Source organism: Nuphar pumila, chromosome 5 (assembly GCF_984573655.1).
Source record: "Nuphar pumila chromosome 5, dmNupPumi1.hap1.1, whole genome shotgun sequence".
In the NCBI taxonomy this organism is placed as follows: Eukaryota; Viridiplantae; Streptophyta; class Magnoliopsida; order Nymphaeales; family Nymphaeaceae; genus Nuphar; species Nuphar pumila.
This window is the reverse complement of record NC_143253.1, coordinates 137686767-137712498: the sequence shown is the minus strand read 5'-3', so window position 1 is coordinate 137712498 and position 25732 is coordinate 137686767. Positions and strand designations below refer to the sequence as shown.

The following is a 25732-nucleotide window of genomic DNA, read 5'->3' as shown; positions in this document are numbered from 1 at the left end:
AATCCAATATGCATGCGTCATACTGGGGCGATGCGGTTTTGACTGTTGGCTTTCTTATAAATCGCATGCCTTCAAGTTCTGTAGAAGACCAGATCCCAATTCGAATTCTCCATCCAGAGGTTCCTCTCTTTCCTATCCCCCCTAAAGTTTTTGGATGTGTGTGTTTTGTGCATAAGCTGGGTCCTGATCGAGATAAACTTGCTTCGCAGTCTATTAAATGTGTTTTCCTTGAGTATCCTAAGAATAAAAAAGGATATCGTTGCTATGACCCTATATCCCATAAAGAGTATGTTAGTGCGGACGTTACCTTCTTTGAGTCTATTCCATATTTTTCGAGTACTACTCCAAGGTTACAGGAGAGTCATGGTGATGTCCTTCCTCTGCCAATTCCTCCTTTTCCTTTAGAGTCGTTTCCTCCACAGTCTTTGGCTCCATCCTCTGGGGAGTGTCGCTACTGAAACCCTCCTATAGTATATACTCACAGGTTACCACCTACCTCCATGCCCCCATTATCTCCTTCTCCTGAGGTAAGTATCTCTGAGCATACTGAAGTTTCTGCTCTTGATGATGATCTTCCTATTGCTCTGCGCAAGGGAAAAAGACAATGCACCCTTCATCCCATTTCTCAGTTTGTTTCAGAAGTTAATCTTGGGGCATCTATGAAGAATTTTATTTCGGCTCTGTCTGCCTCCTCTGTTCCGCTTCATCACAGTCAAGCTCTATTCAACCCCAAATGAATGCAGGCTATGCAGGATGAGATGGATGCCCTATGCTCTAGGGGCACTTGGGACTTGGTTGATACTCCTACTGATGCAGATATTGTTGGCTGCAAATGGGTATATACCATTAAATATAACTCGGATGGGTCAATTGAAAGGTACAAAGCCCGGTTGGTTGCAAAAGGCTATACTCAGACTTATGGTGTTGACTTTTTTGAAACTTTTTCCCCAGTCGCTCGTCTTGGCACTATTCATCTCGTTCTTTCTGTTGTTGTGCACTATGGATGGCCCTTGTTTCAGTTGGATGTCAAGAATGACTTTTTGTATGGGGATTTGCATGAAACAGTCTACATGCAACAACCCCCAGGCTTTGAGGTTCAGTGGGAGTGTCAGAAAGTGTGCAAGTTGAAGAAGGCAATTTATGGCCTGAAGCAGAGCCCTCGGGCATGGTTTCACAAATTATTTGAGGTAATGTCGGATTTTGAATTTGTCAGGTCAGCTTCAGACCACTCTTTGTTTATCAAGAAAACTAGTTCTGAAATTGTGGTTATGGTGGTATATGTCGATGACATCATATTGACAGGGAGCAGTGCCCAAGATATTTCTGCAACAAAGGATCATCTTCAGAAACATTTTGTTACTAAAGATCTTGGTTCACTCCGATATTTTCTGAGTATCGAGGCTGCAAGAAACAAAGAGGGCTTAGTTTTGTCACAAAGAAAGTATGTGTTGGATTTATTAAAAGAGACTGGAATGCTAGGAGCGAAGCCAGCTAACATTCTGATGGATCCCTAAACTCATATGTTCGAAGAGAAGTCTGAATATGTCGTTAGTGCCAGCTTTAGATCCTTGGTGGGTAAGTTGTTATATGTGACTGTTACTAGACCTGACATTTCATTAGCAGTGAATAAAATCAGTCAATTCATGGATAAACCTACCAAAGTTCACTGAGATGCCGCTATGATGGTTCTCAGGTACTTAAAGTCATCTTCTGGTAAAGGACTGTTGTTTAAACAAAATTCTTCCTTGGACGTTGTTGTTTACACTGACGCAGATTATGTGGGGTCTATTGAAGATAGAAAGTCAACAACTAGATTCTGTGTTTTTGTGGGAGGAAATCTCGTTACCTGGAGGAGTAAGAAACAAACTGTTGTAGCCAGGTCGAGTGCTGAATCGGAATACCGAGCTATGGCTCAGACCGCAGTTGAGATTATGTGGGTAAAATCAGTTTTGACCGACCTTCAGGTGAAAGTATCCCTACCTATATTGATGGTGTGTGACAATAGGGCTGCTACATATATTGCCAACAATCCAGTTTTTCATGAAAGGACTAAACATATTGAAGTTGACTGACACTATGTACGTGACTTTGTTTAGACTGGTTATATTTGCACAGATCATGTATCTTCCGAAGAACAAGTAGCTGATGTCTTTACCAAGGCTCTCGTGAGGCCTAGTTTCTCTCATTGTTGTGACAAGCTGAGCATGATTGATATCTATGCTCCAGCTTGAGGGGGAGTGTTAAGATCAGTCGTCTGAACTCTCTTTTATTCTTAAAGTTCATTTTTTTGATATTTCATATATAATGAGGGACCCATATATAATTTCCTCTTTAGGCTAACCTCTATTTAAACTAGAGGAGATTAGCCCTAAGGGTAAGAATAAGACTTTCCTCTCTCTGCCGACCTCTCTCTCTGCCTCTGTTTCTGTGTGCTCCATTCAAGTTTCAACAGTAAAAATATAACAAAATCGTATATTATGATTTTATATAAAAAAAACAAATAACCTGAGGTCCTAAATCAATCATAAAGGCTAGAAAAAAACAAGTTTTGCTAAATATGATTCATAGCAAATTTTAACATCTAAAATGCAATATCATATATTTATTGCATATGCATTCATAATAAAAAGATGCTAATGATTAAAAGAAATGTTTATTGAGCATTACAATCCAGCTAATCTCAATATCTAATTGTTGACGGTAAAAAAAACATCGAAGGGAAATTGTAAAAAAATACCAAAAACAAGGAAGCAGTGCAAAACTAGCATCAATTAAGAGAGACAGAGAGAGCAGGCCTCTAGGTTGCAGCTACGAGCCTACGGTCTGCTCTGCTGACTGAGAGAGAGAGAGAGAGAGTACCTGTTCAAGCTGCAGTATGCTTGAGTCGAAATTACGTTCCTCGATTCTTACTTCTTCCCTCTTCAAATTTATGAGAAAAAAAACAAAATTTGCAAAATCAAAGAGACTGAGAGAGATAGAGAGAGTCAAAGAGAGAGAGACGAGCCAGTAGGCCGCCTGCTGCAACTGCAAGCTTGTGGTTGTGCGGCCTGCTATGTAATATCTCGTAATTTTTCAATAATTTTTAAGCTCAAAAATATAATTTTTAAATTAAATATTTATATTTAATATGTTGAAATTATAAAAAAATATTAAATATGGGATGATGTCAACCTGGGTCTGGACCTGGTCTAGAGTCCAGTGACAAGATCTAAATACGTTAAGAAAAATATGTGAATTCAAAACGTAGATCTCGTAGGAGATCTGTTTTGTCAAAATCGGATAACGGTTGGTTCAAAAAATGTATTTTTTAAAATTGACCGACCTCTATTTTTGGGCCTTTTTCGGTTTGGATCAGATTCGACCTGCTCTGTTGGACCAATGTTAATATGGATATGGACTCAATCTAGGATCCATATTGACTAGGAGCCAGTCTAGGTTGAGATCCAATCAAATTTGGATCGTGAATCTAAATCGGGTCCATAATCCATTCATGCCAATTTAAAACTAAAATGAATTTAAAGTTTTAAAAACAAATACTTGAACTTAAAGTGAAAAGATGAGGTAGAGTTCTACCTAGCCATCTAGAAGGGTAGAACTCTACCCCACTTAACCATCTAGAAGGGGGTGTCCCCCCCTAATGTAGAATATTTCATAAGATAAACAAAAAATAAATATATATTAAAATTAAAATGATAAGGTTTAGAGGGGTAGAACTCTACCCCTAAAGGTCTAGAAGGGGGCGTCAGCCCCGCTAGAGACTTTTCAAACTATATAAAGGGTTGAAAACCCCTCTCTCTAGAAATTGTTTTCTAGAGAGAGAGAGAGAGAAAGTCGTGAGTTAAGAGAGAGAAAAAGAGTGAGGAAAATGAAAAGAGAAAAGAAAAAGAGCTTCCTCAACGATTTTTTTCTCTTTCCTCTAAGTTTTCTTCATAAGATCAATCAAGCTACGGGTTTTTCTCTAAATCTGAATGGGAAGGGAGTTAGGGGTGTACATGGAGGTCACTGACGTCGGCGTCGGCAGGCAAACGAGAGAGAGAAAGAGAGAGAGAGAGAGTGGCGGGAAGAGAGGGATGAGGTTGAAGGGGGGTTGCCGGACGGGGCTCGCTGAAAAACGAGAACAAGAGAGAGGGGGGTGTCAAGGTCGGGGAGAGAGAGAAGAGGCGGGGGACTGAGAGAGTTGCGGGAGAGGGGGGGGGGGGGGTTCGAATGAAAACCCCTTCCCTCTTCGTGCTTTAAATAAGCATGGGGGGCATGTACCCGGTTCGGATCCGGGTCGGGTCCGAACCCGACCCGGGTCCGACCCAAAAGATTTTTTTTCAATGGATTTTACATATAAAGAATAACAAATACAAAGGAAGCATCGATAAGTACATCTAAGTATACCTCGGTAACTAAACCATAATATTATATTTATCTTAAGAGGGCCTTCCCTCCCCACCATAGTCACAAATATCGCCGAGATTTTGAAAATCCCATGATATTATCATGAAATATTCAATAAACATAATATTCCTGATAATATCATGAGGTTTTCAAAATATCACATATTTTTAATATCTCGCGATATTATCGCGAGTTAAACATAACTAAAATATTAAAAAACAAACCTTTCTTGATTCTCTCTTACTTTCTTGAAAAAGAATCTTTTAATGCCCACCTTCTACCAGTCCTACTTTCTTGAAAAAGTGAGGAACTTTTAACGCCCATCCTTTTAAAAAAAGGGAGGCATTTAATGCTCACCCAATGTGAGGAGGGCACGCTCCTTTTGCGACAAAATAGATGGGAGGCCCTCCTTTTTATAAAGTGTGTGGGAGGCTTCCCTCACACATTCTCTTCGATATGGGACTAATCCCATTCACATATATGGGCAATAATAACCTAATACTCGCCCAATAACTACACGCTCTTGATTTTCTTTCCATCCACTCTCCCGCTCATCCAGAATGTCTTTTTTCTCTCTTTCAAAATACAAGTTTATAATTTTATTTTTAATTCCCAAAAAAATTCTGAGAAAAACACAATTTTTAAAACACCAAGAATATCCCGAGAACGAGATTTGTGACTATGCACCCCACGCTCTTCGATATAGGACTAAAATCCTATAGGGATTAATTGCTGCCTTTTGTGCTTCCTACCTAGTTCTCTCTTTTCTAACCCAAATCTCTCTCTCTCTCTCTACACACACACACACACATATATATATATATATATACACACACATATATATATAGCTGAGATGTTTCCGAGAAAAAATCATTTTTTGAAAATATCCCAAGATTTCCCTTTGCAGAGAATATTCTGAGAACGAGAATTGTGACTATGAGCATGAGCTATCATAGCCATAGTCACAAATCTCCTTCTCAGGATATTCTCGACAAAGGACTACCTTGGAAGATTTTCAAAAAATGTTTTTCTTGAAAAAAATGGGGAAAATCTTGGCAAGTTGAAAAACAAAAACTCTCTCTCTCTCTCTCTCTCTCTCTCTCTCTCTCTCTCTCTCTCTCTCTCTCTCTATATATATATATATATATATATATATATATATATATATATATAAAAGAGAGAGAGACAGCATAAACATTATGCAAGTATGCCACATCCAGTGTACCATATATGAAACTTAATAAAGTTGGGGGCATTTGAGAGCGCAGTAGATCATTGTACACTTTGTTGGACTTTTGAATAGTCCCATATTGAACGGAGTAGGGGAGAGAGGCCCCTCCCACATGCTATAAAAGGAGGGTGTCCCTTCCCAACGCATGCACACGAAACCCTTTCATCACTTCAATGGGTGGGCAGCATTCAATGCTGCCTGCTGTTGCTATGCAGCATTATATGCTGCCTTGCCAGCAAGGCAGCATTGAATGCCTGTATAAAAAGAAGAAAAGCATAGAAACATGCCATAACAAAAGATGGCATTGTGTTTAACATTTTTTTTAAACTCACGAGATATTCAAAGTGAGAGATATATTGAATATATCATGTTTTATTTGCGAATATCTCATTTTGAATATACATCACATTTTTTTGTGGGATATTCAAAATATCAGCTAGATTTGTAACTATGGTCATAGCCACATAGTGTTGCAAACTGGTTTATTGTAACCAACTCAAATGACAAATATTTTAAGAAATAGAAAGCAATTCAAAAAACACATCTCTGAAAAGAATATTATTTGGTTGGATTTCCTACCATATTCACCCTACCTATTAACATACGCTCTGTGGTGGCAAGATGTAATAAAAGGGCATTTCAGGTGCATCACAGTTGCTATGATCTAAAAGCAGAGATAATCTGAGTAGAATAACATCGCCTGAAAAAAACTTTCATGCAATGAAGGCGGAGAGGATAAGCGGAGTGTGGGTAAGTGTGCACATGGATCCTAAGGAATGGGATATTTCCCCAACACCTTGATATATGCATGAATTCCAAGGACCAAAGATGCATCTTTTCTGACATTATCTGAACAGCAAACCAGAAAGATTTTCACGCACATGGTTTGTTATCATCCACAAGAAACAGTATTATATAAAAAACTTGCTTCATGCAAATGCTGAAACAAGTGTTTTCTGACCCCTGGGGATTAAATTGAAACATAATCTAGACCAGATATTAAACATCCTCAAGAATGACACAATATATAATGCAAGATGATACCTCAGGAGATTGTGCTGTGAAAGGGGGGATTCCCATTATAAACTCAAAGAGGATGATGCCTACAGACCACCAGTCTGCACTACAGCCTGAGTTCAAAACTCAGTAAGTTAACTTTCTATGTTTGATAAAGCAGTCACAAAATCATGCAAAGAAACTGCAGCGATCATATACCAACTTTAGGATAGTATACTACCATGCTCAGTTCCGAGTAAAATTTCAGGTGCCAAATAGTCTGGAGTGCCAGCTGCATGACCCTGATTTATTTTCTCCTCACAGTGGGCAGATTCAAGAGACACTTGTATGCTGTGGTCATCTACCTTTGAGGAACTTCCTGTCTCACTTTCAACCAAACTAGCAGTGCTCTTGATAAGGCCGATTTTTGAAAGTCCAAAGTCTGTAAGCTGAAAATACATATTCAAATTTCAGACAACAAATGTGGGCTAAGCTATTTGTTCAAAATGCTTGCACTGGCAAAAAAAACTTGAAGTTGAGATGAGACTGTTAGTGTGATTCTACATATGAAGCCAAATGGCCATAAAAAAATTTTTAAATCATTGCCTTAGGTAACTTCTGAATATCAATTGACGGACTTCTTCACCAAGGCACTTCCTTCTGTTAGATCCTATTTTCTCCTTGACAAACTTTTGGTGATCTCACCGTAAGTTAAAGGAGGAGTGTTAAGATATATATATATATATATATATATATATATATATATATATATGTGTGTGTGTGTGTGTGTGTGTGTGTGTGTTTATTTATTTTTATAGATTGTATTTAGGACTTTTTTGTATTTTTTGTCTTTTTGTATTTGATGATGGGTAGTCTGGTCTTTTTGACCAGCTAGCCACTGGGGTCCATTGGGAGCTCCCCAACGGCTAGTAGGTCTCTCTCCTCTCTCTATCATGTATATATGGGACTTTTGGCCCCTATTCTATTATGTATGTTTTATGCATTTTATGTTAATAAAATAATTTATTTTATATTGTGTGTGTGTGTTGTGCCCCTTGAGAGCCTCCCCTTTGTGGGTTGTGTTGTGTTTTTTCCCTAGTAGACATTGTCTTTGATTCTTGGAGATCTCATTACACTTTCTTCCACCAAGACTGATGCTCTGCAGGAAATTCCATGAATAACAAAAATAAGACGTACATTATGACTCGAAACAGTAGGAGTGGCATCTTTACATGAGTGCAGATTTTTCTTTTCTTTTTTGTTTTTTTTATTTGCATGAATAGAAAATAAGAAAAAGCTTATAAAGAGAAGCAGACTAACTTCCATATTAACAAACCTTGATGTGCCCATCATGCCCAACCAAAATGTTGGCTGGCTTCAAATCACGATGCACAATTCCCATAGAATGAAGATATTCCAAAGCAAGAACCTGATAACAATAAGCTTCTTAAATATGACACAAATAACCAGAAAAACTAAAACGTCATATTTAAATATCTGAGGCGATTGGTCAAACCAGTTCAGCAGTGTATTTACGAGCTACATCTTCCTCCAAGCAACCAACATTTCTTAACAATGAGTACAGGTCTCCTCCATTTAGATATTCCATAACCAAATAGAGATTATCTCTGGAGGTGAATGAATAAAAAAACCGCACCTACAAAAGCTTTAAAGTTTACCACCATACTTATGGAGAGCATATAAAAATTGACTGTATAGAAACAGGTTGTTTGTCTCATGCCATAGATAAACCTGTATACTTAAGAAATCTGTTGGACAAGCAGATTTATGCTAATAAACAATAGATCACTAATAGTTGTTTTGGCAAATGAAATTATATCTCTCATGTGTAACACATAATACATGTTTTGGCATTTTCTTGCATAACAGGGGGATAATGAAAAGCTGTGCGTGCTTCTTGTAATGGGTCACGGGTCAGGGGATCCAGACCCGTAATCATGCTATTTCATTAATGGCATGTATGTAATTTATTACTGTTGTAATAGGGGTATTTTAGTACCCTAAAATTTGTATTAGTGTGTGCATATAAATGAATAAGAACAGCAGCCGATCCCTGTGAGTGGAATCGGGTTTTCTCTGCAGCTCCTCTCTCTCTGTTCCTCACCCTTCACGCGTGGATGAACTCGGGTTTTACAAAACTAACATGGTATCAAAGCCACGCTAGAGCTGGATTTGGGATTGATTCCAAAGGTATGTCCAAAAGGATCTGAATCTCATCGTTTTACTCTTCCAAGTCATCAAAAAAAAAACTTTTCTCAATATTCTTTCTATCTGCCTTCTCATCTCGATCTTGATCAGTTCTGATTAAAATCAGATCTGATCAAGTTTCTTCTCTGTTAAAACCGAATCGGTCTTGGTATCTCGATCTTGATCAGTTCTGATTAAAATAAGATCTGATCGAGCTTCTTTTCTGATAAAACCGAATCGGTCTCGGTCTTGGTATCTCAATTTTAGTATTCTCATTTTTTTTCATCATCATCTTGATCAGATCTGATCAGATTCAGTTCTGATCCCGATTCTGGGTTGCCTTCTTAATCTGGTTCTAATCTATCTTGTTGATCAGTTTTGATCAGAGTGTGATCTAATCACGTAATCGGCTGTCCATTAATCTCGTCATATTCCTCCTTGACCAGATCTGATCAGATTCAGATCTGGATTCTCCTTCCCTTTGACACCTTCATTACTTTCATTCTTTTCAGTCTTGAAAGGCATTACATCAATATCAGATATGTTTTTCTACCCATATGTTCTTTCCGGTTTTCGTATTCAGTGATTAATTATTTATTCATTTTTGAAAATCAGAGATCTGATCGGAATTCAATATTTAGTTTTAAATTAGATATCGGATTTAAATTAGATATTGAATCAGTTTTTTTTTTTTTTTTTTGTCTAGTGTCCCTTACATAGCCCGATATAGTCCTCTCTGTAAAAAAAAAAAAAGGTTGCAGGAATTGCAGACAGGCTGTGTGCTGGACACATTCTTATTATTGTGAAACATGGATCCATTTCCTACTCAGTTTGGTCTTTCTTCAAGCTTCCTCAGTCAACTTGTATCTGAAAAATTAAACAATTCTAACTTCTTGACTTGGAAGAGGCAAATCATTCCTTTCATTAGGAGTCAGGATCTTTCTGGACATCTGGATGGATCTGTTTCAGTTCCTCCAGAGTTCATATCACGAGAAGAAAGGGGCAGTAAAGGAGCATCTACCACAGTATATGTTAGAAATCCTGAATTTGTAGCTTGAATGAAAAGAGACCAGGCGCTAGTTGCTTATATTACATCTACATTGTCACAAGAGGTGCTTGTGGCAATTCCAGACGACTGTACTGCCATGCAACTTTGGGACAAACTTGTTCAAACATATTCACAGGTTTCTCAGGCCAGAATTGTATTTCTTAAAAGAGAGTTTCAGATGTTAAGAAAGGATTCCATGACTTTCATGGAGTACTTGAACAAAATGAAGATCATCACAGATCAACTAGCAGTTGTTGAGTGTGCAGTGACTGATAAAGATTTAGTACAACAAACTCTGAGTGGATTGGGGCCTGACTACCATATGATTGTTACTTCCTTATTATGTTTACCTGAGCTGCCCAACTTTAAAGACCTGCGTGCAAAATTACTTCAATATGAGATGAACTTAAAGGGATTTTCTGCATAATCATCTATGCATACAGGGACACAAGACGTTCTTGCTATAGGGATAGCTTATGGACGAGGACGAGGAAGTTATGATGTTAAAGGAAAGGGAGGACAAGGAAGAAGTGGACAAGGAGGCCGTGGACTATTGCCTACACCCAACATATATACCAATCCACAGCGACAGAGGCCAATTCCTACTTGTTTTCTGTGTAATAAAAAGGGGCACATCAAAGCTAACTGTTGGTTCAATCCCCTAAATAAAAGAAAATCAACACAGGCTGAAGCAAAGATAGGTACAGACACTACAAGAGCCAGCGGAGAAGTAAAGGAGTTATTATTGTCGGCTTTAGCAGGATTAAATCTGAAATAGAATGAGCAAGGTACTTGGTACGTGAACTCTGGGAAAGCGACTCACATTACTGGTGATGCTGGTAAGCTCCTAAAACTTGTTCCTTACATTGGTAGAAGTAGTATAGTTACTGGGGATGGATCCCACCATTCTATCTCTCATATTGGAAACTCCGTTATACCTATGTCAAAGTCCTCTCTCAACCTTTCAAAGGTTCTTTATGCCTCTAACATCAAGAAAAACATTGTTTCTGTTTCTAAACTTGTTGATGATATCAATGCCCCAATTGAATTTACTCTCTCTTCTGTTGTTGTCAAGGATCTCTGCACGAAGGAGACGTTCGCTAAAGGAAAACGGCAAGGCAATATGTATGTTTTCCAAGAAGACCCTTCGGCTCGTGTTCGTCCTGTAGACCCAAACTTGAAGCTCTCCTCATCGTCGTCCTCTGAGATTCCTACATGTATCTTTAGTGTTTATGAAATCAATAAGTCAAAACTTTGGCATGGTCGTCTAGGTCATTGCAGTAGTAGTTTCATTGAGAAGCTTGTCTCAAATAACCTTATTCTCAAGTCAAGTTTAGGAATAAATGTTAATGACAACAAATGTTCTAGTTGTCTCGTATACAAGACTCATGTTTTACCCTTTCATTCTATTAATAAAAGAGCTTCAAGACCTTTTGAGATTATCTATTCTGATGTTTGGGGACCTGCCCCAGTTGCTTCTATATCTAGAACTAGATATTATCTTATATTTGTTGACAGTTATTCTTGTTATACTTGGATTTTCTTCATGAAACACAAATCTGAGACTTTCAAGTTGTTCCAAAATTTTTATTCTTTTGTCAAAATACAATTTTCTGAAAACATTCTTTGTTTCCAATGTGACGGAGGAGGTGAATTCTCTTCTATTGACTTTGCTAACTTTCTTCAAAGTAATGGGATAAGGAAAAAGGTGTCTTGCCCTCATACACCTCAGCAAAATGGGATTGCTGTAAGGAAGCATCGCCATATTGTTGAGAGTGTGATGAGCATGATGCATGACAGTAATCTTCCGATTACTTTATGGACAAAAGCTTTTCATTCCGCAGTCCATGTGATAAATCGATTGCCCATGACTATTTTGAAAAACAAGTCTCCTTACTTTTCTCTATTTGAAGTTCATCCCAACTACCATGATTTGCGCGTGTTTGGCTGTTTATGTTATGTTCATATTGATAGTTCAATGAGACATAAGTTTCAGGACAAAACCTTGAAGTGCAGGTTCGTAGGCTATGCCAATGACTATAAAGGATACAGATGCTATGACCCCATGAGCAAGCGCATCAAAATTTCAAGAAATGTTATCTTTAATGAATTGAATTTTGATTGTTGATGCATTAGTCCTTCAAAATCAAATTCCAGAGTTGAGGTTTATTATCCTTGGTTGAATTCTGAACTTTTCTCCGGCACTAGTGATGTTTGTCCTTCAGATTGTGCTCAAAAGGATAAGAAATCTATGCCTATTGATGAGATGATTGTACAAGAGAGTACAGAGCCATCTTTGGATCCCAAAAGGTATAAAGGTCTTGTTTACACCCGACGAAGAAAAGAGGCGCCCACTATTGTTAATCAAGAAATGGATACATCCACTTCTACCTTTGATGCTAGAAGATCCACTCGTTCTCGTCATCCGATAGAAAGATGGGTCAGTTATGAAAATCTCACTGGATTTTCAACTTTTTCTAACAGTTTTGAGCAAGGAAGATGAACCCACAACGTTTTCTCAAGCATCAAATTCTAGAAGATGGATTGAAGCAATGAATGAAGAAATGGAAGCTCTACATGAATATGGTGTAATGAAGTGGATTGAATATGATACACATGCAAGAACACACTTTCAATCAAGTAAAAATACTTGATTGAATCACGAAACCACCCACACAAGAGTCTACAAACTTGTTATTGCATAGAAGCACTCAAGAATGAGTTAGGAATACAAGGCCACAAGAGGCCAATTTATAATACAATGGAGACAATGGGGTGCAGCTCAATATGGCTGTTGGGGTTGCACTCAACAGTCATAAATATAGTTGTTGGGGCAGCTCCAACAGCTATATGGAGCTGTCCCATCATAAATATAGTTGTTGAGGCAGCTCCAACAGCTATATAGAGTTGTCGCATCAAATCTGAAAAAGACAAAAAGGTAAAAAAAGAAAAAGACAAAAATAAATACATGAAATAAAATGCAGAAATGTCAGCCCCTAATGGGCTGACACCTATTACAGAGTAAAGACCAAAATACCCCTAATGGGTATTTCAGTTAACAATAAACACATATATACATATACATGTATATACATGTATATATACATGTATATATACATATATATACACGTATATGTATATTTTAACACCCCCCTCAAACTCATGGTGCAATAACCGAGAGTTTGCCAAGTAGGAAGTGAAATCTGGGTGAAGGAAGTGCTTTGGTGAAGAAGTCTGCGAGTTGATACTCTGATGGAACATAAGGCAGTGTGACAGTCTTCCGCAGAAATTCTTTCCGAACATAGTGGCAATTCATTTCAATGTGTTCTGTCCTCTCATGAAACGTATGATTGCTCGCAATATATACAGCACTCTTGTTGTCACAGCATAATCTGGAAGGTTCTATGGTGTGAATTCCCAAGTGAGGTAAAGGCAAAGCCTTAGTGAAGAAGTCCGTCAACTAACATTCAGAAATAACATAGAGTAATTCAACGATTCCTCTTAAGTATTCTTCTTTGACATAGTGACAGTCCATCTCTATATGTTTGGTTCATTCGTGGAAGGTATGATTGCTTGCAATATAGATAGTACTTTTATTGTCGCAGCACATCTTCGAGGGACCAGAGAGGACGATGCCCATATCCTTGAGAAGACTCCTTAACCAAATATTCATAGTTGTAATTTCCATGGCTAGATATTCAGCTTCGGTTTTTATTCGCCTCCCATTTAATTCTCGTTTTGTTTCCCATTCGATTCTCATATCACTTCCTTTTTTATTCTCATTGCACTTTCAAATCAATTCTTCGCATATTGCTCCCTACAAATTTTAAAATGTTTCGCTTCTCGCTTTTGTTTTTGCTTCATAGTCTGGCAACCTTGGTTTTTCCCCATTTCCCTTTTTCTTCTCTTTCTTTTACAAGTCTTATCTATTCTTGTTCTTAAGACCGTAACTCCTAGTTATTCTTTTTACCTTCAAGCAGAAAACTGCTGTAAATCCTTTGAGGAAGCAAACCCAATATCCACCAAAGATTAGATCTCAGAATTAGGATACACATCTGCTGAACAAATTATGCATTTGCATTTATATATAGAGTAGCATGTTCAGCCAAGGTGGCAAACTATATAGAAAAGAATGATGAAGGGAAAATGCTCATGAAAGGCTATGGAAAATTATACAAACAACAATGACATAGAAGGAAGATTGCATATGGTACATAAAAATGGCTGAAAAAAAAAGTACTGACACCAGTAACTACTAGTTTGCAAACTACTGAACATTGGACAGTTAAAATATCAAGAATAAACATAAAAAGGACCGAGCTTACCACAAAAGGATTTCTAACTGTTATTAGTATGTTCCGCTCCGCCAATATGCGTTCAACATTATTCTTTCGTATCATATCCACTTTGCGGAGTACCTGAATTGATTGATTATAGCATAAGGAACTCACCAACTAACAAAGTATACAACAGACTGTAATCCCGTTAAGAGTTTATGCAAAACTAACCATAAAGCAAACAACCCGAGAGATAGACAATCGGAAGAATGAAAACAAATAAAAATAAACATAAAAGACAGTAGGAAGCGTAAACAACAATAGTTAAAATTCTGAAATTACTGCATTTAAGATATCTTAGAAATTGTCTTAAAATTTCTGATAATGCACATTATACAGACTTTTTTAAGCATAAAGTCATTTTTACATGACTATGGATGATAATATGCAATCAACTATGATTCGCATATGGTAAGACATAAAGAAGAAAGAAGCAGGGGAACAACTGCAGAAATCTAGCTAAATATAAGTTCTTCAGATCTCTCTTGGATTTGGTTATCACTAATATATTATTTTGGAACATAATATACTGGGCAAAGTAGTCAACCCAGAGATTGTATATCGCCAATTCTGAAGGGAACACTAATTTTTTATGCAAAACAATAAGCTCAGTGAAGGAAAAAAGTGAAAAAAATCTCCAGTGAATCCAAGCAGGTTTGATGGATTGAGTTCCACTAGAGGCTTAAAACCAATTTGACTTAATTGTATTAGAGGCTTTGGTTTATGCCTTTCATGCAACTTTATCTGATTTTAACCTGTCACATGGACACTTATGTGTTGCATGTTGACAGAGATTGACACCAACATGAAACCTGACATACCACCATGTTCAGTTACCACTCCCTAAATCCATCCCTATTTTTACGATCCTCACCCTTTATTTTTCACTTGCAAATTTTCTCTTCAAAATTTGAAGTTTGTTATTGTTTATATGATTATATCTCAATTTTCAAATTGGATTTATCATTTAGTCTTTATCAAGCACAGTGAGTTCGAACTGTTGCACAGGACTTTGCATTTATGCATCCTTTATTGCTTTAGATTGTTCAAATGCACACACACGTCCTAGTTTTAGAAATCCCATGTTTTGAAACAAGGCATGTGTGTGTGTGCACGCACGTGCACGCCCGTGCGTGCGTGTGTGTGCATGTGTGCGTGTGCACAAAATAGCCTAGTTATACGGGGACAGTATTTGGTGCCCTCGTGGGTAAGGAACCCCCTATAAGAAATCGAGAGATAGGTTTACTTCACGGCTCAGCCTGCACAGGAAACAGAGAGAAAGGGAGAAAGGGAGAAGCACAAAAGCTGGGGCGGCTTAACACACATGACCTCCAAGCCCTAATCCTTATAAATAGAAGCAAGTATACAATAGGACGATATTACAGAAATGCCATTAATGAAACATCATTGTGCGTGTTTTATTTAACGTGCGTATGGATTTGGATTCAGATCCATACGCATACTATATTTTAACACCCTCCCTCAAGTTGTACGTAGTTTTGGAGCATGTACAACTTGCTCTTCAATAGCCAAAATTGACGTCTTGTTAACCCCGTGGTAAACAAGTCTGCCACTTGATCTTCTGTTCGAACATGACGTAGTTCTATCTCCTTCATCTCGACTTTCTACCGTATAAAATGTTGAACAATCTCAATATGCTTCGTTCTGCTATGCTGAATAAGATTACACGCAATGTTTATTGTGGTTTGATTGTCACATAGAAGAAATGATCAAATAATTGTCTCCCCAAGGTCACTCAATAAGTGTCTAATCCATGTAGCTTCTGTCGTGCCTGCAGCAATCGACCTGTATTCAGCCTCTTTACTTGATCATACCACTGCCTTTTGTTTTCTGCTGCTCCAGGACACTAAATTGTGTCCAATATATACACAATATCCAGAGACAGATCGTCTCTCATCTGGATCCCCTGCCCAATCTGCGTCTGTATAAGTGATGAGTTCATGCCCTTTATGTAGGTTATCGTTCTTGCGATAAACAAGTCTGTCTCCTATAGTTCCTTTTAAATAACATAGAATGCGCTTCACAGCTTCCATATGACCTTCCGTTGGAGCATGCATAAACTGGGATACCTGATTGACAGCATAAACTATATCAGGTCTGGTAAAGGTCAAATACTGCAGCATCCCCACAAAGCTTCTATACGTTGTAGGGTTGACACAAAGATGACCATCTTCAGAGCTCAACCTTTGATGTAATACACTCGGAGTGCTGACTGGTTTGCAATTCGTCATCTCGGCTCTTTCCAGAAGATCAAGAGTGTATTTTTGTTGCATGAGTGTCAATGTGTCTTGTTGTCTGTCAACTTTCACACCAAGGAAGTACCTCAACTCCCCTAAATCTTTCATCTCGAAAGTTTTCATTAAAAAATGCTTCACGTCTTGCACATGGTTATCTGAACTCCCAGTGATCACAATGTCATCAACATATATAAGAAGAAGTATAACGATGTCTGTCTTTTGGTAAATAAAGAGCGAGTGATCCAGAGAGCATCTTCTAAAACCATAGCCTTGAATTTGCATAGAGAAGCTTTCAAACCAAGAACGGGACGCCTGTTTCAACCCATACAGAGATTTCCTTAGTTTGCACACCCAGGCAGTAGGATCCTTCTCGGCATACCCAGGTGGTTGCTCCATATATACTTCCTCCTTTAAAGTTTCATGCAAGAATGCATTTTTAACATCCATCTGGATAAGCCTCCATCCTCGGTCGACTGCTAGGGATATAATGACACGAATTGTACCCATTTTGACTACCGGACTAAAAGTTTCATCGTAATCTTCACCATATTGTTGTGTGAATCCCCGAGCAACAAGTCGTGCCTTATATCTGTCAATACTTCCTTCGGGCTTATACTTTGTTTTATAAACCCATTTTGAGCCAACTACATTCTTTCCTTCCGGTCGAGGTACTATTTCCCACGTCTGGCACTCATGAAGTGCTTCCATTTCTTTATTCATAGCTTCAGTCCAATGACGGGATTGAAGGGCTTGATTAAAACAAGTGGGTTCCTCCTGTTTTGTGAGCTGAGACATAAACAACTAAAAGTCAAGAGAAAAGGTCTCATAACTCACCCATCGTTGAATAGGATGCCTAATGCGTGATGACCTTTGAGCCGGATCATTAGCGATGCTTTCCACATTCCTCGGCCCTGTATTTTTGTCCCTTCTAGTGTATATCTGTCCAGAGAAGCGTTCTACTAGAGGTGGCTCAACTGGAGGTGACTCAACTGGAGATGGTTCAACATGTATCTGTGAGTCATCCAACTCTCTACTCAAGCCGAAGGAAGGACAATTCGCCTGACATGTTTCTCCTGTATTAGCAAAAAGATTTGCGCTCATCCATGGATCATATACCTCTACTTCTCGAGATGGCAGCTCTTCGGAGTCATTGATCTGAAAATTTTGTTCATCAAAAACAACATTCCTAGAGGTCCTAATACGTTTTGTAGTAGGGTCATAACATCGATAGCCTTTGTATTCATCCGCATACCCAACAAATCTGTACTTAGCGGCCTTGTCCTGAAACTTATTTCGCAGAGATGAATCAATATGTACATAACATATACAACAAAAAACACGCAGCTCATCATAAGAGGATTGTTGCACAAATAAAGTATAATAGGGAGATTTCTGATCCAGAAGTGTCATAGGAAGACGATTTATGACATGAACAGATGTGTGAAAAACTTCTGTCCAGAGACTAACGAGCACATTGCTATCATGTAACATGCTCATCACACTCTCGACAATATACATGTGTTTCCTCTCCGCAACTCCATTTTGTTGAGGGGTATGAGGGCAAGAAACCTGTCGACTTATTCCTTTATCCTGAAGAAAGGCAATAAACTCGTTCGATGAGTACTCTCCTCCACCATCACATTGTAAATGCACAATATCACAGGAAAACTTGGTTTTGACCATCGAATGGAATTCTCGAAATATTTGAAAAACTTCATGCTTATGTTTCAAGAAATATATTCAAGTATAACGAGAATAAGAATCAATAAAGATAACATAGTAACGACTGCCAGAAAGAGAAGGAATAGGTGTGGGTCCCCAAACATCGGAACAAATAATGTCAAATGGCCTTGAAGCTATTTTATTAATGATATGAAATGGAAGAACATGACTTTTGCAGAGTTCATATGAAGAACATTTATTACTTTCTAAAAATGAACATAAACTAGACTCTGGAAGAAGACCATCAGATACAAGATTTTCAACGAAGCCCCGACTATAATGTCCCAAGTGATTGTGCCAAATATCTGACTTATTACAATGAGATAAATTAAAAACTTTCAATGAAGGAAATAACAAAGACTCTGAAGGCGAAAACACTGAAGAATGCTTAGACGACTTCAACCGGAGAACTGGGACTGAAGGCAAAGACACTGAGGGAATCTCCTTGAAGACGTACATGTTTCCTTGTCGCTCCTCTTAGCGAATGTTTCCTTCATTCGTAGATCCTTAACATAAACAGAAGAGGGAGTAAATTCGACGGAAGAATTCATATCATCAACAAGTTTAGCTACAGAGACAATGTTCTTTTTAATATTAGGGGCAAGGAGGACATTGGACAAGTGAAGTGAGGACTTTGACATAGGGATATGTGCACTACCAGTATGACTAATGGAATGATAAGTTCCATCTCCCGTAACTATACTACCTTTTTCAAAATAAGGCAATAAGTGAGATAACTTACCCACATTACCCGTGACATGAGTGGCAGCACCAGAATCGCCTTGCTCATTTTGCTTGATCGTCATCTGTGACAATGCTGATAACAAAAGTTGTTGCACATCTGGAGATGGCGCTTTTGTGTCCACAGTAGAAGCTTTATTTTCAATTTTATTTATTTTTCCTCTATTCTGCAGATTAAACCAACAATCAGCTTTCACATGTCCTCTTTTGTTACATAAGAAACAAGTGGGCACTCTCCTCTGATTCCCTGCATTAAAAACACCCGAAATATTAGGTGTAGGTAAGATACCACGTCCTCCCTGTCCAAAACAACCTCGGCCTCTGCCTCCTTGATGCCCTGCATTCCCTCGTCCAAAACCTACAGAAGTCTCCATAGCCAAAACTGAATGGGAACGAGCTGATTCATTTCCTTCTGCCATTTGTTTCATAATCATCTCATGCTGAAGACGTTTCGCTTGAAGATCGTCAAAATTAGGCAAGTGAGGAAGACATGTCAAAGTTGTGGTAAACATGTCAAAATCAGAGCCCAACCCATTAAGGAGTTGTACTTTGTCTTTATCTGAAATAGCACTTCCAATAACAGCCAATTGGTCAGTAATACTATTCAAGCAGCCTATGTATTCCATAACAGTCATGGAGTCTTTCTTTAAACTTTGAAACTCATTCTTTAAATACATAACTCGGGCTTCTGACATCTGAGAGTATGTCTGAGAGAGCTTACTCCATAAATCTGCTGCAGTGCAATCATCTGAAAGAGTAGCCAACACTTCTTGGGAGAGTGTTGACGTAATATACGCAACCAAAGATTGATCCCGCTTTCTCCAAGCTGTATACTCTGAATTCTTAATAGATTTGGTAATTGCATCACCCCTTTCATCCTTGGTTTCCTGCAAAATAAGTCGTGGTGGTACATGAATGGAATCATCCAGATGTTCATCGAGATCCTGACTCCGTATAAACGGAAGTATTTGTCTCTTCCATGTTAAGAAATTAGAATGAGTAAGTTTTTATGTAACAAGCTGATTTAAGAAACTTGCAGAGGGACTCGATGACGAGTATGAATCCATATCAATGAAAACAATGAATATGTGAACAAAACGGATTGAAGAAAACAAACTGAGTTGAGGTCACTTAATCAATCAGCAGAGCTTCAATAAAACATGTACTTGTGCAACCAATACCTTGAAAGAAAATTCCTTCTTTTTTTTTAGACGAGAATGTAATATGTTGCAGTCTGCCTATAGACGTTGCACAAAAAACTCTGATTTCACTACTGATTGAAAAAGATGGAGAACAGCAAAAACAAATTCGAGAAAATCTGATACGATGGTGAATGCTAGACTATGACAATAATATTTCGAAGAAAATGATATGAATCGTCCAACAGTACAAGGAGTATTCATAACACAGACTTAGAAAAATATTAAATTCAGAAAGTAGAACACAGAAAGTGCGGTTATAGACAAAAGAAGGGTGATATCGAAAAAGGAGATACAGTCAAAGGAGAAATCGCAGGCCCAGATGATGATGTTGAAGATGTTGACAGACGATATTGACAGACGATGTTATGATACCAGATGTTGAAGAAGAAGGAGACGTTGCCGAAGCAGTGAAGAAGAAGATGAAGGAGTCTTCACGGCTGATAAGGATGACAGACGATGTTGAAGAAGAAGAAAGAGATGCAGCCGATGTTGAAGAAGATGTTGACAGACGATATTGACATACGATGTTGAAGAAGAAGGAAGAGATGCAGCCGAAGAACAGGATGAAGAAGTCTTCACGGCTGCCTTTTCAGATCTCGTTGAACGTGTCGCTGGTAGGGTTCCACAGCCGTGGCTCTGATACCATATAAGAAATTGAGAGATAGGTTTACTTCACGGCAAAGACTGCACAGGAAACAGAGAGAAAGGGAGAAGCACAAAAGCTGGGGCGGCTTAACACACACGACCTCCAAGCCCTAATCCTTATAAATAGAAGCAAGTATACAATAGGACGATATTACAGAAATATTACAGAAATGCCATTAATGAAACAGCATTGTGCGTGTTTTATTTAACGTGTGTATGGATCTGGATCCAGATCCATACGCATACTATATTTTAACACCCCCCTAGTTGGAAGTCATAGTGGGAGGTTGTTTTGATCAAAACTAACCACAGGATGTGTTCAGTATGGTTAAAATAGTAGGAATCGATGCTTAGATTGTATTTTACCGACATAAAAATATGATTTTATGAGGGTTGAAAATTTAGTACATTATAGGCCTTTGATTTTTCAACCCCTGAATCTTAGATATGCGTTGGAATAACATGATCCAAGCATCGATTTCTACTAACCTAAACATGTAGATCACATATGGAGGGTCAAATGTGCAAAAAACATTAAAAAAACTAAAAATGTTGCAGTTTTTTACTAGGAGATTCCTTACCCATGAGGGTAGCAAACATTAACCCAGTTATATGGATACAATGCACCAAACTAAAGAATAAAAACAAATAAAAAATCTTCAAGCACTATAGGTCAATTATATGTATTCTTGGTAGAGAACTTGTTTCTTTAAGGTCCAAACACAGGTTGATATCATTAGTTCTGAAGAGAACTCAAGATATAGACTATCGTGCAAGCTCTTCTAAAGAAAGCACAAAACATCCCCATGAACTTAAGCAGGTCCAAACTCCAAAGTTCTATAACCAGAATATGTCATCCATGTGCATACAAACATTCATGCATGTCCATTTATACAACATAAAATATGCTTTTCCACCCACAGAGAGAACTAACAATATTTCAAAAACATGACATGGCCCTGCAAGAATATTGATACTCCTAATGTGCATGCATAATGGGCACTCAAATCCAATTGTGCCAGAACCTTTATTGCAAACAGATCTCCTGTGGTTCGTTTTCTTGAAAGAAAGACTTTTCCAAAGGCACCTTTGCTGATTGGTTTAATAATTTCAAAATCATCAATGCTTGTCCTTTCTTTGCATGCATGAAGTGAGGGAGTAGAAACCCTATTATAGGAGGTATTATCTGTTGAACATCCTGTTTCATCCAAATGCTCAGCACTTTTTTCATCCATCAGCTCACAAGCAGATAGGTATTTCTCCCTGAACAACAAGACATACCATATCAAATCCAAAGCCTAGATCAATCTTTAAAATAGGAAGCAAACAGGTTGATTATGGGTCAGGTCATACTTAAACCAACTGGATCCTTTTTTGTAAGGAGGATCGGGTCTGGTTCTGGATGTGACTTAAATCTTGTAATAGAAACCCAGATCCAGACCTAATCTGAGGTCTCTGTGACACTTGATTTGGCAACAATGGGTAACTGCTATTGATTTTTTATGTTGAAAAGAGGCAATGATAGACACAATTCCATCCTGGACCTGATTGTACATGCATCTGTGTCTGGAACTGTATCCAACGAGAACCAACCACATATGTTTGAATGCAGCTCGAATTCAAATATTTGACACATGCATCCAACAATATGGGTTGGACACAGGTTAGAACTCCAAACTGTTCTCATCCCTACTTTAAAATGGGAAAGTATTGGCTACACTGATGGGTTCCAAACCCATAAGTGAAAACACCATCTTTTTACGTTCTTTTTTATTTCTCTTGTAGATCAGACCCTTCAGATGTGATCTACATGCTAGGCTGAGTAGGGACAGGACCTTGGATCATGATTTTCTGGTGTGTATACAGGTTTTCCAGGGGGTTGAAAAATCAACAGTGTACAATATACCAAAATTTCACCGCTCAAAAAACATGATCCAAGGGTCAGTCCCTAAGAAACGTACCATTCCCAGCACATCTATGGGGTCAGATTTGGTCTACACGACCTGCCCTTATGAGTTTCAGATAGGAGGCTTGGAACCCACGGGTGTAGTCCATATCTTCAACTTTAAAATAGTAGCAAATAAGACAACTTTTCAAATAAGAATAGACTTACCTCAACATATTTTCTATTCGACTACCAAGAGTATCTATTACAAGAGCTTTGAGATGACTATGTCGCATAATGTCCTGTAGATCATGCATGCCTGCAACCAAGCAATCAGCAGCCCCTTCTTTTGTCAGATCAACATCTGCCATGCGCTGGGCTATGCAAGCAAGGACACTCATCTGCAAAGGCAGTTTAAAGTCATTACAACATATGGTCGTACTTATCTATAGAGTGAGAAAATTTATCATCATAAAAATCACATCTAATTCAATGTATAATCATAAATATGATTATAATGGAAATCCTTATTATTTATGCTTCCAGAGCCATCAGACAGTTCGCATTCCTTATGCATGAGCACGTCTCACAACCTTGCTAGCTTTTATGGAAGGGCAACTATGTCATCTGATGTATATTATAGCTGTTATTTTTAAAGGAAAATGTCTATGGAACAACCTCCTAGCTCCAATGGAGGAAACCTTCTCAAAGAGGTTTTTTAATTAAACAAAGCTACTTATAAATACCAGATAAGCATCATAGGAATTTATTCCGCAATATTAACCATGCTGAGCTTGATATCATCACATCTTTTTGCATGCCTTGCAAGCATCAACATTTATTCCTTGTCAAAAAATTTATTTTATTGCATAGAAAAGACAACCCATTGCAGCACTATTAAGAACTGAAGTAGAATATAAAACCATGACATTAGATGCTAGGTGTGTAAGGAAATGAGGATCTTCCAAGAAAGCACAAATGCATGTAACAGGTGTCTATTAAAGACACTTCAACCATAACCCACAAAAGGGTATAAATGAGAGAACTCAAAAGAGAAAATAATAAACTTTATTTCATTCACATGAAATGCATAAAAAGCATTATAACAAGGAGAGGGGAGTCACCCCTCTTATACACAATGAGAGAGGGAGAGAGAGGAGCTTTTAGAGAGCTCTAGAGAGTCGCTGAAGCTAGTCCAATGGCTCTAATTGTAGCCGTTGGACTAGCTCCAACGGCTATCAAAACTAGAAGAACTAGTTAAGTCTTGACTAGTTTTAAGTCTAGTTCAAATTGAACTAGACAAAAATAAAAATACAAAAAATGAAGAAAATAAATAAATATAAAATATTATATATTAAGATATATTATATTATATTATATATAATTACATTTATGTGTACACTTTTTAACACTCTCCCTCAAACTTACGGTCTAATGAGCGAAAGTTTGTTTAAGAGGAAATGATATCTAGAAGCAGCGAGAGGTTTGGTGAAGAAATTTGCTAATTGGTACTCTGATGTAACGTAAGGCAGATCAATGGTTCTATATAGATACTCTTCTCTGATATAGTGACAATCCATCTCAATATGTTTGGTGCGTTCATAAAATGTTCAGTTGCTGGCAATATAGATCGCACTCTTGTTGTCACAGTACATACATGAAGTTTTTGTCACTTCAACTCTCATGTCAGCCAGCAGTCTTCTGAGCCAGACTAGCTTTATTGTTGTGGTGGTCATGGCTCAGCATTCAGCATCGGTTGACGAAAGAGAGACCTTCAAATGCTTTTTGCACAGCCACAAAATCAATGATTCATCTTAGAAAACACAAAAACCAGTGGTTGAGTGTCTATTATTGGGATCACCTCCCCAATCAGCATCGGTATAAGCAATTAAATCTAATGAAGATGAAACAGACAAGAGGCCCCGTAAAAGGGAAGACTTAATGTATCTAATAATACACAAAACTGCTTCCATGTGAACAGAAGTGGGAGCGTGCTAAAATTGACTAGTTGTGTGTACAACGTGTGCTATATCAGGTCTAGTAATGGAGAGATAGAAAAGTGCTCCAATAAGTTGTCTGTAAAAAGTGGGATCGTCAAGAGGTTCTCTATCATCAATTCTCATTTTGGTGTTGACAACTTCTGAAGTATCAACTCTCTTATCATCTGTAATTCCCGACCTGAAAACAATATTAAAAGCAAACTTAGATTGAGATAATAAATAACCTCGAGGGAAATAAGCAACTTCAATTCCTAAAAAATATCTCAATAAACCTAAATCAGTAATTTCAAAATGATTTTTAAGAAGCTTTTTAATGTTTTCAACTCCTTATTTGTCTCCTTCAGTAATGATCATGTCATCCACATAAAGAATAAGAAGAAGAATCCATGCATCAGAAATCTTAACAAACAAAGCAGTGTCAGTCAGGTAAGTTTTAAATCCAATATTGAGCATAATATGGCTAAAGCTGTCATATCAGGCTTTTGGTGCATGTTTAAGACCATAAAGAGTTTTTTCTAAACGAAGAGTCTTACCCTTAGGAATACTTATATCAGCTAGTGCCTCCATATATACTTCTTCAATTAGGTTTCCATTGAGAAAAGCATTTTTGACATCCTTTTGAAATATAGGTCATTTTGCTATTAATGTCCTAACTAAGGTCATCCTGGCAACTAGAGCAAAAGTTTCTTTATAATGTATGTCATACTCTTGAGAATACCCCTTAGCCACTAATCTGACCTTCTATCTTTCAAGAGTTTCATCACTCTTGGTTTCAATCTTATAAACCCACCTACAACCTATAGGTTTCTTTCCTTGTGGAATATCTTGAATAGTCCAAGTGTTAGCTTTTTCTAAAGATTCTAATTCTACCCTCATGACTTCTACCCATTCTATATGTTCTTTGGCTTAAGTATAAGATGAAGGTTCTATATACGAGTGTATCAATACAATAAATGCCTTATACGTGGAAGAAAAGGATTCGTAGGCCACAATTTTTTTAGGAGGTTTAGAGACTCTGGATGATCTTTTGGTTTGTACTATTGAATATTTTTCCAATGCACATGGAAGATTGAATT

At 37.8% G+C, this 25732-nt stretch overlaps 1 protein-coding gene across 3 annotated transcripts in view; it reads right to left on the bottom strand.

Moving 5' to 3' along the window:
- Positions 1-25732, bottom strand: part of LOC149838970 (Protein kinase superfamily protein) — a 90553-nt gene that overhangs the window by 37231 nt on the left and 27590 nt on the right. For 2 of the 3 annotated variants that reach the window (XR_016432005.1, XM_090006908.1), the window contains exons 4-10: positions 22885-23057; positions 21797-22034; positions 14192-14284; positions 8127-8267; positions 7947-8039; positions 6852-7059; positions 6659-6744 (exon numbers count right to left, since the gene is read on the bottom strand). Coding sequence is in view for 2 of the 3 variants with exons in the window: in XM_090006908.1 (XP_089863034.1) it covers positions 6659-6744; positions 6852-7059; positions 7947-8039; positions 8127-8267; positions 14192-14284; positions 21797-22034; positions 22885-23057 (1032 nt within the window). In the remaining variant the exon portion in view is untranslated. Of the gene's footprint in view, positions 1-6658; positions 6745-6851; positions 7060-7578; positions 7770-7946; positions 8040-8126; positions 8268-14191; positions 14285-21796; positions 22035-22884; positions 23058-25732 lie in introns of those variants that run through there. The other variant, XM_090006909.1, reaches the window with a different exon arrangement.